General features: G+C 39.5%; 1 protein-coding gene across 22 annotated transcripts in view; it reads left to right on the top strand.

Moving 5' to 3' along the window:
* Positions 1-1,066: 1,066 nt before the first annotated feature.
* adgrg6 (adhesion G protein-coupled receptor G6) overlaps positions 1,067-19,287 on the top strand; it is an 82,928-nt gene continuing 64,707 nt past the window's right edge. For 19 of the 22 annotated variants that reach the window (XM_074616654.1, XM_074616648.1, XM_074616647.1 and 16 more), the window contains exons 1-2: positions 1,067-1,399; positions 10,040-10,149. In XM_074616654.1, coding sequence (XP_074472755.1) covers positions 1,071-1,399; positions 10,040-10,149 — 439 coding nt within the window. In that variant the 5' untranslated portion in view covers positions 1,067-1,070. Of the gene's footprint in view, positions 1,400-7,430; positions 7,582-10,039; positions 10,150-19,287 lie in introns of those variants that run through there. The other 3 variants (XM_074616649.1, XM_074616653.1, XM_074616650.1) reach the window with 3 other exon arrangements.

The raw sequence follows: 19,287 nt of genomic DNA, 5'->3' as shown, positions 1-19,287 counted from the left end.
AAACTCACAAAATTTGCTATATTATTAAATTGTAAATTTATGAAAAAAAACAACATATACAGCATATTCGGGCCATTGTAGTTAAAAAAAATTAATATAAATGATGCAGCTGGGGGATGCGGGGTATTCAAATAAAAAAAGTCAGAATTTCAGAGATTAAAGTCGTAGATTTACGAGAAAAAAATCTACTCTGCGAGATTTTAAAGTCATAACTTTACTAGAAAAAAAACTGGGATATTTTCCGAGATTAAAGTGGCAAATTTACGAGAAAAAAACGAATTCTGAGAAAAGACTAAGAATTTAAAAATTTAAAATGGATTTGATTTAATAATCTTGAAAATTGTATTTTGCTTTCTTTCTCGTAAATTTGCCACTTTAACCTCAGAGAATATCAGATCAGTATATAATATACTATAATAATCACATTCTTGGTACAAAGAAACTGAATAAACCTAATATTAATATAAAATAAGCCATTATAGATACAGGAAAAACATATTATATACAAAGAATAGATATATAAGTAAAAAGAATATACACAAGTAAAAGAAGTAAAATTTAAAACAATAAAATAAAATAAAATCTATTTATATATACATATACAGTATATACTGTATACATATATACATACATACACATATACGCACACGCAGTATATACACATACAAAAACACATATACATATAATCAATTAAAAAAAACAGTGTACAATTCAGTCATCATCCTATTCTAAAAAAATAAATAATAAAATAAATAAATAAAGTAGTAACTCTCCACAAGAAAAAAATCTAATCTGCGAGATTATAAAGTCATAACTTTACTAGAAAAAAAACTAGTAAAGAATTGTGCAAAATAAATAAAATAACTAAATAAATAAAGAAGTTTCTCTCCACCACTGTATTAAAAATAGAACCTCCTTATGTTTTCTGTTATTTTAATGAGGTTCTGACCTGTGTGTGTGTTTGACTGATTTTATTTTGAAAAGTTGGCCCTGTATGCGTCCAGCTACATTGCTACATTTTGACAACTTGACCGGAAGTGTATTGTTCCATTCCTTCCAGCTTGACTCCGATGCGACTCCTCGACTCTCCGCTGTTTCTGTTCGCTCTCAGTGGAAGAAGAAGAAGCATCTTCACACCGCCTCCGGTACCGGGGGAGTCCGGGTTAGTGAAGAGTAACCACCGGGCAGGAGAGCAGCAACATCTCTCTCTCCATCTCTCTCCAACTCTCTCAATATCTCTCCATCCAACCTCTCCAAACTTTGGAGAGGTTTTACGCGTCACCGAGGCGCGCTGTGGATTTTGCCTGAAAAAGTTTGAGCTCAAGAAAAAGTTCCTTCCAGACTTTGTGGAGTCAGAATGCTCCTTCAGGAGGACCAGCTGCTGCTCCACTGAACACATGTGAGTCCTCACACATTCAATATTCACATATTCACACATTCAATATTCACATCCTACCTGAATATATGGAGCTTTATGGTGGTTTTGGTGGTTTTGATGGTGATATTGGTGGTTTTGATGGTTTTGATGGTGGTATTGGTGGTGTTTATGTTGGTGTTTCCATTAGAACCTAACTGAACATCTTCATGTTAGAAGGTGGTTTTGATGGTTTTGATGGTGGTATTGGTGGTTTTGATGGTTTTGATGGTGATATTGGTGATTTTTATGGTTTTGATGGTGGTATTGGTGGTTTTGATGGTTTTGATGGTGATATTTGTGGTTTTGATGGTTTTGATGGTGGTATTGGTGGTTTTGATGGTTTTGATGGTGATATTGGTGATTTTTATGGTTTTGATGGTGGTATTGGTGGTTTTGATGGTTTTGATGGTGATATTGGTGATTTTTATGGTTTTGATGGTGGTATTGGTGGTTTTGATGGTTTTGATGGTGATATTTGTGATTTTGATGGTTTTGATGGTGGTATTGGTGATATTGGTGGTATTGATGGTGTTTCCGTTAGAAACCAAAGTGAACATCTTCATGTTAGAAGCTTCGGTGCATTTTGTCTCCCAGCAGCAGCTTTTTATTCTTCATTAAATGTGATTTATATATATATATATATATAATGTTATAACCAGTCAGTGTGTAGAGTTGTATTTGTTTGTGGTGTTTTTCTAAAATCTGCTGCTGAAACTTCTTCATTGTTTGTTCAAGTTGATCCAAAGTGAAGCTGCAGCTCTTCGGTATGTCTAAACTTTGACATTGAACTTCTGTTTCTTTAAAAGACAAGTTAATACCCCCTCTCCTCCCAGAGCTCCCATTGTTCCCAGTGCTACCAGAGTGTGTTGATTAACCAGTTAGAAGTTGTGACTCTGTGATTGAGCTGCAGTTTGATTTAAAGAGGAACATATTGAGTCTTTTCTCTAGTGACCTGAGAGCTGAACTCTCCGCTGGAAAACCCAGAGAAGCTGTTTTCCATGATACTGCTGCTGCTGCTGCTGCTGATGCTGATGCTGATGCTGATGATGATGTTTACACTCAACTCAGCGACATGAAGACACTTCATTCTCTTCTGACAACAAGTCAAAGTCCTGAATATTAATCATAAAAGTCTCTATTAAAGTAGAGATATTAGGTAACCATCACAGACCTGTAGAGATGTTATAATGATGCTCATGTTAGATAATAAACTCAGATTCCTGTATCCAGTTAACTCCTCATGAAGATCTAAACGTTTTCTTCAGGAATGAAAATCTGATTTTATTTCTTTATTTATCTGTTAGTTCATTTCAAGACAGTCTCACGACAGTTCGTGAAATAGTCATGAAATTTAATACATTTGATTCGTGTACATAAACACAAAAAGATCGCGGTTTGGGTTTAAATAACACCGGAAGTTACGTGATAAAAACTACTTAGTTAGCGACCCGGCTCTGACCCACCTCTCGACCTGAGTCAGTCAACGCAGGTTAACCCTTTCAGACACACAATCAACCCTGGTTGAGCCCTCGGTGTGAAAGGGGTATCAGTTTAGGTTTAGGAAAAGATCGCGGTTTGGTTTAAAATAACTCAGGGAGTGCTGTAACTTAAGTATGGAAGTCAACGTTGACTTCTGGTTTCACGCTCGACATGAACAGCGGTCTCCTTGGAGAAAGTCCTGTAATTTTGACCCACCCATCCAGCCCGACCTCCTCCCTACGCGGTGCTCGCTGCTCTCTAGACTTCCTGGTTCACAATTATGTGAATTACATATGAAATTATTTTGTGCTGAGCGTCATGAAAAACGTGAAATTTGTGTCTATGTACACAAATCAATACATTACCTTTTGTGACTACTGATGTGCGACTGGGCTGATTTATCATATTCTGTGTGTTCTCTTCGGCCCAGATGTCAAGCAAACATCAGTCCGTCCTCTCCGTACTCATGTTTAAGATGTGTTTCACCTGTGTCCATCTCAACAAATACCAGCACAGGCAGCCCGCGTTTTGTTTCACTTGGGAACGGTCCGCCTCAAAATAACTCCGGCAGTGCTGCACTTGTCCCGTGTGAAACCAGAAGTCAACGTTGATTTATTTGTCACATAACTTCGTACTTAAGTTACAGCACTTCCAAAGTTATTTAAAACCAAACTGCAATCTTTTCCTAAACCTAACTAAGTAGTTTTATTTTGAAAAGAGTAGAGCGGAAATTGACACTTGCTTCACGTGTTGCTGGACATTAAAACGCACAAAAAATATGTCGTTGAAAGTCGTGCTGAGCGTCACGAAAAAAAAAAGGGAAATTCATGTCTATGTACCCGAATCAAACAGATTACATTTTGTGACTATTTCACCACCTGCCGTGAGACTGAGTTGGAGTATTATTTTGATAAATACAGGTGAAACTAGGACCAGAGTAGGAAAGTTCATCAAATTTTGGGCTAAAAGAATGTCGTTTAGACCTTTTTAATGCCCTTAAATGTCAAAATGAATCGAATTTGGACGTTAAACTGTCCAAAGCTTTGTGATACTACAGTATAATAAAGATCAGTACATCATCATTGTGTTTATTGGTCAGATGGTCGGACTTGCTGGAGTTAAGTGAGGAGTATATTTCAGGTAATGTTGGAGAGTATTGTTGAATACTTAGTGTGATTTTGACCTCTGTGAGTTTCTGTTGTCATCCTGTGTGATGAATCTGTGTGAGAAAAGGACAGGAAGTGGATTTTATTGTGAAGTGTCTGGTTGGTAAATAAACAAGTGGATGGTGGCGGTGGTTTTAATGTTGGGAGGTAGAAGTTAGAGTCTTTATCAGAACCTCATAGTGATGTTAAGACGATGTTATAAGAGTTGGACGTGTCCACAGCGACTCTGGACTCTATCAAAGAGCGTGTTGTTGAAGGTGGACGCCGTCACTGCAAGCTGTTACACAACCCGAGAAGGCCATAACGCCCCACAGAACACGCCGTGGTCCCAAGAAGGTGGAGGATGTCTTTAAAAATACCATCCTGCTGCTGACAGGAAGTGCTCCTCAGGTGTCACCTGGGACACCTGAGGACGGGTCACAGCTGGTAACATGATGACATAATGTAGAAGTTCAGGAATGTGTTTTAATTAAAGTGACGGGGTGATTTGATCCTGGTGACATTATTCGGAGGAGGAGGAGGAGTTCTCTCCCTGCAGTCAGAGGAATCACATAAAACAGGCTGAAAACAGCCATGAGGAGGTGAAGAAGTCTCTCAGAACACTTGAATTACAACATGCTGAAAGGTTATTATGGAGTTATTGCCAATGATGCCAAAAATATTCTGCCTACTGCAGCTTTAATCAACGACGGAGGGTCGTATGGAAACACCTTGGGTTTCACACATTGCAGGAAAAGCAGAGCTAGACATCACGGCTAAAGTTGCATGCTAAACGTTATCGTATTGCGGTAACGTTGCGGTGGAGCCGGCCGTCGCTCTCGTCTCCGTGGTCAAACCGGCCGACGCTACGACTGTAGAGCACCCAGATACTGATATTTGTGTTCTCTGCATTGAAACGGCCCCGATGGAGCTGACCATGGATGGATAAAGAGAACGGAGCTGACGGGAGAGCTAGAGACCACCTTGGAGAAGTTAGAGGAAGTAGACATGTGGGACTACGTCTGCTTTTCAAAATAAGGTGTTAACAAAGGGAACTGTAGATACTAAATACATCTATGGAAATCAGATTGATGGATTATATTCACCAGAAGTATAAAACATTACATGTCCCTTATAAATTAAAAAGAAAACACCACTAATCTGTGAGGGAAATGTCTTTATATTCTTTGATTTTTGGGTTGCTGGATAATAAATAATTCCTGACAATGACTGATATTCTAAGAAAGGCCAAAATATGTCCGAAAGAAAGGGCCTAAAAAAGACAGAAATATGTTCAAACAAAAGCCCGAAATATGTCTGAATAAAAGTATGAAAAACATCTGAAATATTTCCAAAAAAAAGGCTGAAAAAAGGCTGTAATATGTCCAATTAGATATTTTCCAAAGTAAAAGTCACTAGAAGTGTGTGATTCAGCTTTTCCCCGTGGTCTAGTGTTAAAAAAGTTAACAGAAATCACAATAAATCGTGATATGGAATCGGGAGATACAGTAGATGTATCGTCAAACAGATTGGTGCAAAAGACAGTCAGAAATCAAACAGTGTTATAGAAGGAAACATGAGAAAGTGTGAAGGTCGATAGAGGAATAATCACTAGTTACAGCCCACTAAACCACTCGTGGAAAGTTTTATTTTTTCTTAATTTAAAGGTGACTTTCTGAGGTTTTGTTTTGGTGTGAATCCCTCGGTGTGATTGTGTGATCCAGGACTTCTTCTTCTTCTTCTTCTTGGACCACAAAATGTCTGACTCCAGGCGGCCGGCTGCCGTCCAGCCCTGCAGACACATGAATCGCTCTCTTTATGTGGTCGCGTCCGCAAGCCTTGTTCGCTGACCTCGCTCCGCTTGTCATTTCCATAGTGAGGAGGGGAGGAGGGGAGGAGGGAGGAGGGAGGAGGGGAGACGAGGAAACAAGACGCACGAGTTGACAAAGAGGCGAGTTTTCTTTAATGTCAGGAGCTGCATGAATTTGCAGCTCTGAGCTGGACGATGAAACCAAACCGAGTTCTGTTCTCTCTCTCTGCTTTAAACATGTATGATGCCCATTCACACACTGAGAGCAGCTGAGAGTAAATTAAATTAAAAGTTCAGTAAGTCTCAGTCTTCATCTATTTTACATCCTCCACTTTGAGTTCAGCCGCCGCCTCGACTTCTTCAAACACTCGGAGATCCTCCGCTGCTCCGGAGACAAACACACCTCTTCCTGTCTGTCCAAACTTTAAGATCAACTTTATCATTATTCATGATAATCTTCTGAGCTTTAACTGGCAGCCGGAACAAGAAAAGTGTTGATTCACACCTGAAGATTCAAATCACAGCTGATGGATGTTAGGGCCGTCCAAATTCCACTTTACGCCACTAATTGCTTTAACGCATTAACACAACTTGTGATTTTTAGGCTGTAGCGGATTCAGTTTTAAAGCTAGAGTGAAGATACTGGTATCATATGAAACTAGAAAACCTGACCTCCAGATCAGTGAATGTAAATGGGTTCTCTGGGTACCCACGAGTCTCCCCTTTACAGACATGCCCACTTTATGATAATCACATGCAGTTTGTGGCAAGTCATAGTCAAGTCAGCACACTGACACGCTGACAGCTGTTGTTGCCTGTTGGGCTGCAGTTTGCCATGTTATGATTGGAGCATATTGTTTTATGCTAAATGCAGTACCTGTGAGGGTTTCTGGACAATATCTGTCATTGTTTTGTGTTGTTAATTGATTTACAATAAGAAATATATACATACATTTGCATAAAGCAGCAGATTTGTCCACTCCCATGTTGATAAAAGGATTAAATACATGACTAATCTCCCTTTAAGTTGGAGCTGGAGTCCGGGTGCAGTTAGCCTAGCTTATCATAAAGACTGGAAGCGGGGGGAAACAGCTAGCATGGCTCGGTTGGTTTCTTCACAGAGACAACACGACTCCAGAAAGTCAACAAACAGTTCCAGCACGTAACTTTGGTTTGTTTTTACATTTACGTTTGTTTGTACGATTTGGAAAAAAAATTATAATTGCGGTTATTTCGATATTATTTTTAATATTATTTTTGCTACTTTTAATGACTTATTTATTTATAAGTTATTAATTAATTAATTATTTTGTTTATTTATTTATTTGTTTGTTTATTTATAGAGTCATTTATTTATGATTAAATTAAGAATTTCTAGCAGCCTGAAAGTTTATTTCCAGGACCTCCTTTCAAATGAGGATAAATAAATATATAAATAAATAAATAAATAAATAAATAAATAAGTAAATAAATGAATAAATAAATAAATACAGGTAAAATAGATAAATAAAACAAATGCACAATGAAACGTAAAAAACATGTGAAGTTGTGATTGGCTCCTCTTGTTGGCTGATGTCATCAATGAGGAGCCAATCGGCAGCAGACACAGCTGAGAGTCATCAGTCAGTGATCAGTCAGTCTGGAGGGAGATCCAACAGAACGACAGCTGAAGGTGAGCTGACGTCCTTCATCCATCTGTCATTCAGCTGAAGTCACCAGAGAGACGACAGGTGGAATGTGACAGTCAGCCAGTAGAAACTGTGTCTTCATTATTTACCGTATTATTGACTTGCTGATTCAGGCGTGTTGTGAAGGACTGAAGGAACCAGACTGGTGCTAATGAGGTCTGGTTTCCACTGCTGGGACTTAACAACGTGCAGCTCCTCATAACATGAACCTTTAAAGAGCTGTGAGCTTCCTCCCGGTGTTCCCAGCGCTCTTCTCTCTTCATGTTGTTATGTGGCCCCGCAGGGCCGGCTGCAGCCCTTCAGCGGCCCGAGGCCACGTTCGGATTTGGAGACGTGAAGGCTTATTAACCTTTTCATTATGAAGAAATAAAATGTGATAATATTAGATATGTGCATCTGTTGACATCTGTCCGTCCAGCGATGTTACCTCCTGACCCGGACTCGGGCTCTGCGCCTCCAAACTAAATCCAGGTCTGTTTGGGGGCCACCATCAGCTGGTCAGTCGGCTAAAACAACTTTAATCCTTTGTGTATTAAAGTAAAGGTTGTCCTTCTACAAACTAATGCAGTAGCATCATGGTGGTGACCGATGTGGTTGTTGTGATGTGACGTCACATCTGAAAAACGCTGGTTTACTTTAAATGACAACATTTAGAAAAGGTGCCGTTGTTTTGCAGCCACAGAGGGACCGGTCGCTGTTGGTGAAATCAAGTATTTCATTTATTTGCATAATGAGGCAGAAATGCATAAAGAAATGTAAAAAGAAACGTGTAAAGAAAAGAATACAGAAATAAAGACGTTTGGGTGAAATGCAAAGGAATAAAGAAAGAAAGAAATGCATAGATACATAAACACACATTTATAAGTAAGTATAAATATACCAAAAAAAAAATGCAAAAATGAATCATACATTTTTTTCAAAATCAATAAATTAATTTTAAATTAATAAAAACAAATACAGAACAAATTAATAATACATAATACATAAATAAATATATACATGTAAAAATAAATATAAAATATATAAAAAATAAATGCAAAACTAAATAAGAAATAACTGTAAAACTAAATAAATAAATATACACATTCGAAAATAAATATAAAATATAGAAATAAATAAATGAAAAATAAGTACAAAAAAATTAAATACATTTTTAAAAATTAATGGAAATAAATACATTAAATTAAAGATAAATTAAGGAAGAAACCAATTAAAACAGAAATATCAATATATGTCACATTTTATAAATTAATTAATGGCTGCATTTATTTGTAATAATAATTTTGCCACATTTAATGACATATTTATTTGTTTATCATGTTATTTTTTTATTATTTTATTTTTTATTTTGTCCGGTTGTCGGATTTATCATCAGCCCGGTTTGGGTCACATGATCGTGTCAGATCAGACTGTTGTTATCAGATGAGCTTCAGAGTCTCGTCAACATGTTTCAGGGCGTCAGCCTTTAAACTCTCTCCTCTGGGTCTTCTGTAGAAACCGGCAGGTTTCAGTTTGTTTTAGTGCCAGAACACAATCTGCTGAGTTGAGTAACACTGAGAAAACATCAGAGTGTTTAAATAAAACATTTGTTATACTGAGTTTATCTGCCAAACATAATAAACACGTTCAGTACGGGGATTTCTCCGGCTGATGGACGTCGACTCACAACAATAAAAGGCTGATAGTTTATCAGCTAACGTTAGTCATTTTTAAATTCACCAAACGTTAGTTTTTTTAAGGGCAGACTTGTGGATGTTTTGGCGTTGAACCCTGATGACCTTTAGACGACGGCTTCCTCCACCTGTTGGTGAGCAGATAAGAGCGTCTCGACCTCCATCCAGACAATAATAATATGATATAAAATGTTAGAAAACAGCGGAAAAATGCTGACGTCTTTATTCTTTAACACTCTGAAACCTCAAAATATTAAATTTATAAAGATATGAAACAGACGAAAGCAGTGACATTGACGAAGCTGTCGATGTGATTTTATCAGTTTTAAAGGTCAATTAATTTGGTTGAACCACAAACTCTCGTCTCATTAGCGGCTCAGGTGTCTTTTAACATCAGCATCACCTGATGGAGCAATTTGATTGGCTCTCTCGGGGGTTGAAGGTGTAAACACAAATTATGATTTATGCATACCGTACCCGACTGTTTTCATCCAATCAACTGCAGTAGTTTATGAGATAATAGTGAAAATGCTTTTAAAAATTGTTCTACGTCATTGTGAGCATGTCAGGCTGCGGACTCTTAGTCTTAGCTTTCATGTCTCTTTATTTATTTTATTTTGAAAATGATTTACAGCGATGAATATGCAATTAATTATGATTAACTGTGAACAATCATGCCATTAATTTTGATTAAACATTTTAATTTATTGACAGCCCTATAATATATATATGTCCCATTATCTGACGATTATTTAGGCCCAATATTTATGGTGAAAAGCACAACAAGTTGATATCGTTGCACTAACTGATGTCCTCTGTTCCTGCAGGGAGTCCTGTACAGGCAGCGCAGGAGGAGGAGGAGGAGGAGGAAGAGGAAGGTGGAGGCTCCATCATGTCGTCCCAGTCGTCCTGCTGTGGATGAGTCTGCACAGAGACGGTAGGATCGCCACTCTTTTTCATCAGAACAGGAAGTGTCAGGACGGATAGATTTAGTCTCTAATCGAGCAGCTGATCTGACCCGTTGCTCTCACAGCTGTTCATCTGAAGAAGAGTCAATCCCACCGAGTAGAAGGTGGAGACTTTAATTTCCCCTCACCTGAGATTTAATCAACATCTTTTACACGAGGAGCCTCAAATCTAAAACTTTAACACAAAACTTCAGCTGCAATCAAACTCTGCCTGAACATTAATGGTATGCTATCACAGCTGCAGCACAACGGCGACCCAATCTGGGAACCCTTCATCTATCGGTCTGATGAAGAAGAAGCCTCTGGTGCAACCCGTTCTCACTCCCAATCATACTGTATACCTCCGTTTGGTCAGTGCCCCTCGGCATCACAAACCCCTTTAACAACAGTATATGTGACGAACCGGGCTTTCAACTCCAATGTAAACCCACCCGCGGCGTTAATCAACAGTCAGAGCAAGTGACGTAGTATTAATAACGTGAGAGTCCGTTCAGGGTGGACGGGTCAAACAAACACAAGACGTTCGACCAGGAGACGGTTGTTTATGTCCCGTGTGAAACTAAAAGTATCGTTGACTTACATGTATTTTGTCATCTCAGTCTGAAGTCATGTGACTTATCGGTATTGTCAGTCCTGTGAGTCACTAATCAGTGATCAGTGAAGTCAACCACGACCGTTTCCTCATGGTTCGTGTCCACAGGGGCATTTTTTATCGCAAGGGATCGCCTCGCCTCCCAGCGTTGGACGCTTGACGGGCTGCCACTAGACACAAGGCTCCTGATTGGACGAACGCTTTCCCTCGTGGGCCGCTGCTCCCAGCTTTCAAACCGGAACCAACATGGCGACTCGTTTGGAGACTTTCTTCTCTGATATCACGAAAATAGTTCAATGAAATGTGTTTCTGAAAACATTTTATGTGAGAAATAATCCATGTAAGGTGCTGAATTAGTCTTTATTTAGTTTAAAGGTTTCTAGGGTGTTTCCAGAGGCGGCGAGTTCTCCCGTGATTTACATAAAGTAGCCGAGACCTCAACTTTATGCAAATGAGGAACAGGCGATGTGACGGTCCGTCTCTCGAATCGCACCGCCACACTACCAGAATGCATTGCACGGCTGATTACATAGACAATGGATGGGAAGCGTGGAAAGGACGGAGGCTGTGGACACGTACCTTAACCCAAACTAAGTGGTTGTGTTGCCTAAACTTAACTTCCTGTGAAAACAAAAGGACACTATGCATGTAACGAGCATATATTGACACGCCGTCAATATGAGGGTCCTCACAAGTATAGTGTTTATGGTTCCCATTGATCTCCATCACACCGTCAGTCAGTCGACCGCCGCAGAAATCCATCAGAAAATAATCAGCTGTGAGAGCAAATCAACAGAAATCTCTTGTTCTGACACAACGAGGCCGTCGGTTAGATGATGAGTGGAGCTGTGAATCTATTAGGACTCATTACATGTAATGATGTTAGTGTCCACAGTAAAGTAAAGTCCGTTATTATGTGGAGATATTTTAATTAAAATTAAATCTGAATGGGAGTTTGTGTTGTGGCCACGAGGCATTCAATTATTATTATAATTAAACATAGCAGAGAGTTGAGAACTTCACAGGACGACTGTGCTTTTAATGACTAAATGTTAAATTAGATTTAATTCTCCAATGTCATAGTGATGATTAAACTTGAGAATTACCCTCTACTGTAAAGACTAACGCTGTCTTTCATTTAATTTCATGCTATAAAATGCTTTTAATTTAATGTAATATGAACGTGTTTTGTTTTTCCATGTTTTCTGCTGCTGTTGGAAGAAACGTTCTGACTTGAATAGAAAACTTTTTGTGTCATTGTCCTGTTAAAGAAAGCTCTTTGTGTGCTTCATGGGAACATCAGTGTTCATCTGACAGCAGTGATTTATATGATTTCCATCTATTCCTTCCTGCCCATGTTTCCATCTTCCATACACTTGTTTCCTCTTCGCTTCATTCATTCTGTCTTTTTTTTGTGTTTTTTTACTCATATTTTCCGTCTCTGTTGCCGGAGCAACGCCTCGTTGTCTTGTCTTGTCATGTCATGTGCTTTCATTAACAAAAAACACTCGCCGTCGTGTTGCAAGAAAAAGTCACGACTCATTTCATGAAATCTGTCTGTCAGATATCGTTCACATCTGGTCACATCTGGTTCTTTCTGTCATCGTTGTGAAGTGCTTTTATTTGATCGATCGGTAGGGTGGCACCGATTTAGAAATTTTTTTTAATTGCGATTATTTTGGCTGATTATTGGAGATATTAGAGAGAATTATTCTCATTTTCATTGAAAAAAATCTAAATGATTATGATGTGATCTCTGCAACACCACAATATTCAATTTAAAATATGTATTTTGACACATTTCACCTTTAACAAATACTGCGATTTGACAGTTGCAGTAAGCTTTATTGAGATTATCAATAACATTTCCAATAATTGTGCAGCCCTGTCGATCAGTTAGTTTATTGGATCATTTCATCATTTGTTCGTACTCTCAATCCCTCTTTCATTTGAATGTTCAATCATTCATTTTTTGCTTAGTTTGATTGATTACTTGTGTTTTTTCTACAGTTTATTTGATCGATCGGTTACTTTATTGGATCATTTCTTCATTGGTTCGTACGCTCGATCAAATGAAGAATGTTTTGTTTGATCGATCACTTTTTTGTTCAGTTAATTGCTCAATTATTTGTTTATTCATTCATACAAAGAACCTCAATAAGTGCTCTCTGTGTGTGTGTGATGATGTCACTGTTGTGTCAGTAGGGACCGCAGTATTGACAAGCCAACTGCAATGTTCATGTGTTTTCTGTTTTGAAGTCTTTGCAGTGGGAGCGCCGCGTATTTCTGCTACGCTACAAACGGCAGCAGCGTGACGAGACGCTGAGCGTCTACTCTGCGCTGAACGCTGCACGTTTGTTGTTTTTTTTCTGGTCGCCGATAGTTGAAACATTTTCAACTTTGTGTAAAACGTTGCGCTCGTCATTGCCACTATTTATTCAGCCGTCCAATCACAGTGGAGGAGGGGCGGGACAAATACTACACAGACCAACCGCCACATGTAGGCTACAAGAGCTGAACAACAACAACAATGGACAGTTTTACTTCTGCAGATATTCCGTATCTTAGCAACCAGACGCAAGCAGAGCGTCTCGGCTGAAAGTAAAAGAGATGTACTGTACCTCATTGCCTTTCTCTGTCCTAATAATAGCCTAACAATAAAGATTATTCATACAGCACTAAAATCAGGATAAATGAAGTAATTTGCAAAAAAAATAAAATAATAATTGCAATATTACCACATAGTGCGCTGTTGAGCCAATTCTTGTCACCGCAGGAGAAACTCCTTCACCGCGACCGCTCTGTGTGTCAGTCGGTCATCTGGAAAGTTAAAAGTTCAAAAAGTTGGTTCCCCCCCAGAAAGAGAACTGAGTAGCTGATTTAGTTGAACATGAAGTTGGGACCTGATGAAGTGGAAATGTACCAAACACACACAGTAATGTGATATTAAGTGTTTCATTAAATGTTATTTCAAAGGATTGACCAGAGCCAGCTGAGGTGATCAGATCTGGATGGAGTCAGATGAGGTTGAGGTCAGGTTGAGTTCAAAATGCTTTCCTTCATCTAAAGTACGCCAGAAATAGCCAAAAGTACACACTGCATTTGATCTACTTTTTCTTTTTCTGTCCTTTAAATATTTACAGTGCAGTGTGTTAAATGGGAGAGGGCAATAGAGTACTCAAGCTGTTTGAGTTAGTCGTACTCAAAGCAATTGAGGCAATGAGTTTCCTCAAAGTTGTTAAAGGTCCCATATTGTAAAAAGTGAGATTTTCATGTCTTATATAATATAAAGCAGGTTTAAGTGCTTTATAAATACTTTAAACTATCAAAACGCTCAATATACGGAGAAATACACACAGCCCGTATTCAGAAATTGTGCGTTTGAAACAAGCCGTTACAATTTCTGTCCATTTGTGATGTCACAAATATACAATATTTAGAAAATTACACGGTTTTAAACAAAAACATTCTAAATGCATCCCAGTTTCATCAAGTAAATAACATCAGCTGACAGGAAGTAAACATGGACCCAAGCTGTTGCCTAGCAACGCAATTCCATTGCAATTCCGTTGAAATTTGCTAAAACGGAGCGTTTCAGACAGAGGGTGAATACAGGTATATTCAGGCAGACAGTATGAGGAAAATAAAGTTTTTTTTTAACATTACAGCATGTAAACATGTTCTAGTAGAAACACAAAATACAAGTATGAACCTGAAAATGAGCACGATATGGGACCTTTAAATTTTGAGTCTCATGATTTTTTTAGTTTAATAACTCAATGTCTTATAGTCTTAAATAGTGTGTTTGTGTACTGCTAACTTAATCCGATGGGAGAGGTGAATTAAAACCTTTAAGTGACAGTAACTGAAAATATTTTAGTTGACTTTATAAGCACTTTTACTGTTATTAATAGGTGCAAGTAGCATGACATCCAAATATTCAAGCTCTGAAAACATTTCACTTTTAAGTTCATCAACTTTTAAAAAAGTTTAAAGCAAGCAGTTGCCCTATTTTTTTTTTTTTAGTTCTGTGAAGTTGTTGGTGTTTACGGTGCCGACACACAGTCACGTTCTTCTACACCAAACTGGGAAAACATTTTCTTTATGAAACCTTTTATAACCCAAACTGTGGGACGGAGCCGTCCACATACTTCTGGCCACATTCTGTTTTCTCTTTAGATCAGAGACGGAGGAGGAAACGGTAATGAGGGAGGACGGAGACAGAAGGTGGAGAGATTCTTGGCTGTTAATGTTTTTTCATGTTCGAGCCAATAACTCATTAAAATTAAAAATTAAAACTCAAACAGAAAGTTAGAGAGAGAGAGAGAGAGAGAGAGAGAGAGAAAGAGAGAGAGAGAGAGAGAGAGAGAGAGAGAGAGAGAGAGAGAGAGAGAGAGAGAGAGAGAGAGAGAGAGAGAGAGAGATGGTGGGAAGAAAGAAAGAAAGAAAGAGAGAGAGAGAGTGTTAATGTGTTTTCCAGACCCGACCAGCAGCTTCAGGCCAAACCGAGCGGTTCACTCGTAAAGTTCCCAGCAGCACGAAACCACACACACACACACACACACACACACACACACACACACGGAGAGAGGTTAGCGGTGTACACTCTGCTTCTGGTGGTGAGAACACAACCCAGATGTGACCAGAAGTTAAACTGAAGGTCTGAAGAGAGACCAGGAAACTGTTTCACTGAGATGAAGGACGACAGACAGTAGAGTCTGACTCCATATTAATAACTAATATCTCTCCAGACTCGCGTCCGACAGATGAAGGTCTGTGATGGTGATGTGGAAGTTACTCCAAACTCTGGGGTGATAGAATACAATAAAATAAACATGCTGCTTCTGTTTGACCTCCACAGTTCACCTGTCAACGTGCTGTCTACTAATCAAACTCCATAGCCTGAGGCGAAGTCCTCACTGATGTGTTTTTGTTTTAAAACACAGAACTTTTTCGCCTAGCGTCCTCACTACTGCGGCGTTTTGAAAACGCTGCTGACGCCATCAGTAGTTTTAAAACTTCAGAGTTGTGTTTTAGTCTGGACGGGCAGAAACGGAGAAAACGATGACGCAGATGACGACTTTCAAAACGTATTTTTAGTGCGTTTTCCTACAAATGTCCAGCAACAAGTCGATTTCCGCTCCAGTCCTTGTTAAATAAAAGTACTCAGTTAGGTTTAGGAAAAGAAAGATCACAGTCTGGGTTCAAATAACTCCGGAAGTGCCGTAACTTAAGTATAGAAGTTACGTGACAAATAAATCAACTTCTGGTTTCACACGGGACATGAACAGCTGTCTCCTGGTGAAGTCTGGTGTTTTTGACCGATCCATCCACCCCGATCTCCTCGCTACCGTGACCATCTTGATATTTTGCCGTCGCCATCTTGATATTTTGCCTTCACCATCTTGGTTTATGGCCATTCACTATCTTGGTATTTGGTGTCGCCATGTTGGTTTTTGGGCGTCGCCATCTTGGTATTTGGATGACTCCCAGACCGGACAACGCCGTGGTAGCAACCTGTCAATCACACGGTAGCCCCGCCCTAAAGCATCCCCTGCTTTATGGTCTATTTGACTCTAAATGGGACCATCATTTACTAAATGAACATCATGCTGTATTGAAGAAGACTTGAAACTAGAGATTGAGACCATAAACTCATGATTACAATGTTTACTGAGGTAATAAATCAAGACAGAAGTAGGCTCATTTTCTCAGAGACTTATATACAACCAGACTTCTTTTAGCAACCAGAGGAGTCGCAGGTTTAAGGCACTTCAGCGTTGGCTTCACTTCTTCGTAGACCTCATCGTAGTTGCGCACTGATAAACTGATTTATGGTCATTCATCTTGATGTTTAGCACCGTTAGTCTCAAGTTTCTTTCTTCAGTGAAGCTGAAGAGTTCAGAGAGAAAAGGAAAGAGGAGGAAGTTTCCAGGTTTTCAGACTTCAGTTGATTCAGAGAATATTGTGTTGGACGCTTGTCAACAGCTAATGATTAAAACCACGTCTGCGGCGCCACATTCTCACGATGAAGTGACATTTAGTTCATATTGTAATCAGTCCTCCTCCCCCTGAAGGTTTCTCTTCATACATATTTCATAATATCATGTAGGCGTGTGCTGGTGGTGATAACCATCAGATTTTATCAGCTCTCCTCTTCTTGTCTTTGATTTCTCTTCCTCAGTTTTCTCTTCTTCTCGTTTCATCTTTGTTGTTCTTCTCTTCTTTGATGATCTTATTCTTTCAAAGAGTGGATGCATTAAACGAAAACAAAGAACGACTCTCTACTGCTTCTTCTTCTCCTCCATCATTCCTCTCTTCTCTCTGGTCATTTATACCTTTCACCTCCTCCTCTCCTCCCCCCTCGGATGCCACTCTCAATGATCTCCTAGTGAAAGACGAGAGGAGGTCGGGGGGGGAGTAGAAACACCTGTGAGAGTGAGTCAGCGTTCACCTGGAGAGTTCAGTTCAGTAACTAATATGTCGCCCTGTTGTAACTTGTGATTATTCAGTCTGTTTGCACGAAAAGGTGGATAAAAAACACAATAATACTCAAGGTGTTTAGAGTGCAATAAGTTTGCCTTTCTTGATTTCTGCATGTCATTTGTACGCCGTGTACTGAAAACAAAAAAAAAGGGAAATTCGTGTCAATGTACACGAATCAAGTAGATTAAATTTTATGACTATTTCACGAACTGCCGTGAGACTGAGTTGGGTATTTATACGCCTTCCTGTGAGGCCGGCGGGTTGTTGTGGCCGACTGTAGCTGCTCAGAACAGCTATAAACACGGCAAGAAACTCTGCTTTTATCACATGATCTTGTGCTGTGCGGCATGAGGTTTTAATCAGAGTAAAACTTACTTAGTTCCTGAAAATGATGTTGAAAGGACATGAAGATATAACTGATGTATCTAAGATCTGGATTGAGCCGTTAAGCACTGCAGACTTTTGTCTCTAGAGAAAATATCCTTGAAGAGTTCCCTAAAGAAAGCGTTTGTAAAGACGATCTTCAGAGAACGTTTGAGGGTTTTGTCCCGTTTGTAACTTGAAGAACTTCTAACGGTTCCTCAAAGCAGGTTTAATTTTCACAGTCTGATGTCTTTGTCCCGCCGTCAGACACGCAGCACAAAGACACATTCTTACATTTCATCAAGCACAGGAGGCTGTTGTGCTTTACTTTGTTAAAATAAAAACTGAGTTTTAGCCGGTAGGAAGGGAAGAAAGGAAGCAGCGGAGAGATAACGGCAAAGAGCCCAAGGAGAGGAAGAGGAATGAACGAGGGAGGAGAGAGGAATGCAAGTGAAAGAATGCGAGCGAAACGCCAGAGAGGACGGAGAGGTGAAAAGAGAGAAGGGCAGGTTGATGGAAGCCGACTAATCTGCAGGATTAGTGTCTGAAAAAGACTGAGAGGTATTTTTAGTGGAGATATCAGCTGAAGTATCACTGACTTGTGAAATGCCAGCAGCTCACTGATAGCTGCTCCGAAACAAGGACAAAGTTTAAGAATTTGAAGAATCCTTTCTACCTTTTATACTGGGATCTTGTTTCCATAGACATACAGTATATACATAGACGCCGCATTGGACGCTTCAGCCCGTTGCAGCGATACGTCAACGTGACATACGTCTAAAGGGACTGTTTGTAAGAATCAGAAATGTCTTGTTAACAGCAACACCTGTGGCCGTTAAGTCAACGAAAGTCAGCGTCCTGTTGCTCGCATTTGCGCTCGCTCTACATAGACATGAAGGAGCACTGTTTAACAGACGGGCTTCACTAGATACAGCCGAGAGGTTTTGGTGCTTCCGTGTAGTTTGTGTTGGAGTCCGAGTCTGAACAGCGTAGACACACGCGAGCGCGCATGGGACACCGACCCACAATGATTTATACGTGTAAGAAGTGACAAACCGACAGCTTTACAGTGAAACCCAGTTTATGTAATTCATTCTTTCATCTCTGCTCTGTTCTCCTCGTTTTGAGGAGCAGACGTTCAAGAAAAGAGCCTCAAAATTAAAGCTTGAAATATTAAAGTGATAATAAATATGTTTCTCCCACCTGTAAAAGTGTGTGTGATTATAAAAGATGAAAGGACAAAGCAGCCTTGTATTGAAACACACACACACACACACACACACACACACACACACTCTGTCAGTGCTGGTCGTTAGCCTCGGCCTCGGAGCTCGCTGACGTGTTTCACACATTAAATGGATGTTGATAATTACAGCGACAGGCTGGTTGTATGAAGCAGGTTGTGTCTCAAGAGTGTTATAGACACACACACACACACACACACACACAGAAGCCTGTTAAACAGCAGGCCATCCCAGCAGCCTGATGTCACACACGTGCTAAGAAAACACACAAGTTTCAAAAAGTGAAGCCGTGTTTGTTGGGTTGTCTGTAGCCTGTTACATCTAACTCGGTGAATTAAGGGTTAATTTCAACCAAACCAGAGTTGGTGATTGTTGGAACAGTTGAAAGACTAACAAAGACGGTTTTAATGAGTTTCATTTTG

This window comes from Sebastes fasciatus, chromosome 18, assembly GCF_043250625.1.
Source record: "Sebastes fasciatus isolate fSebFas1 chromosome 18, fSebFas1.pri, whole genome shotgun sequence".
NCBI classification, from domain to species: Eukaryota; Metazoa; Chordata; class Actinopteri; order Perciformes; family Sebastidae; genus Sebastes; species Sebastes fasciatus.
This window is presented reverse-complemented; position numbering and strand designations above follow the sequence as displayed.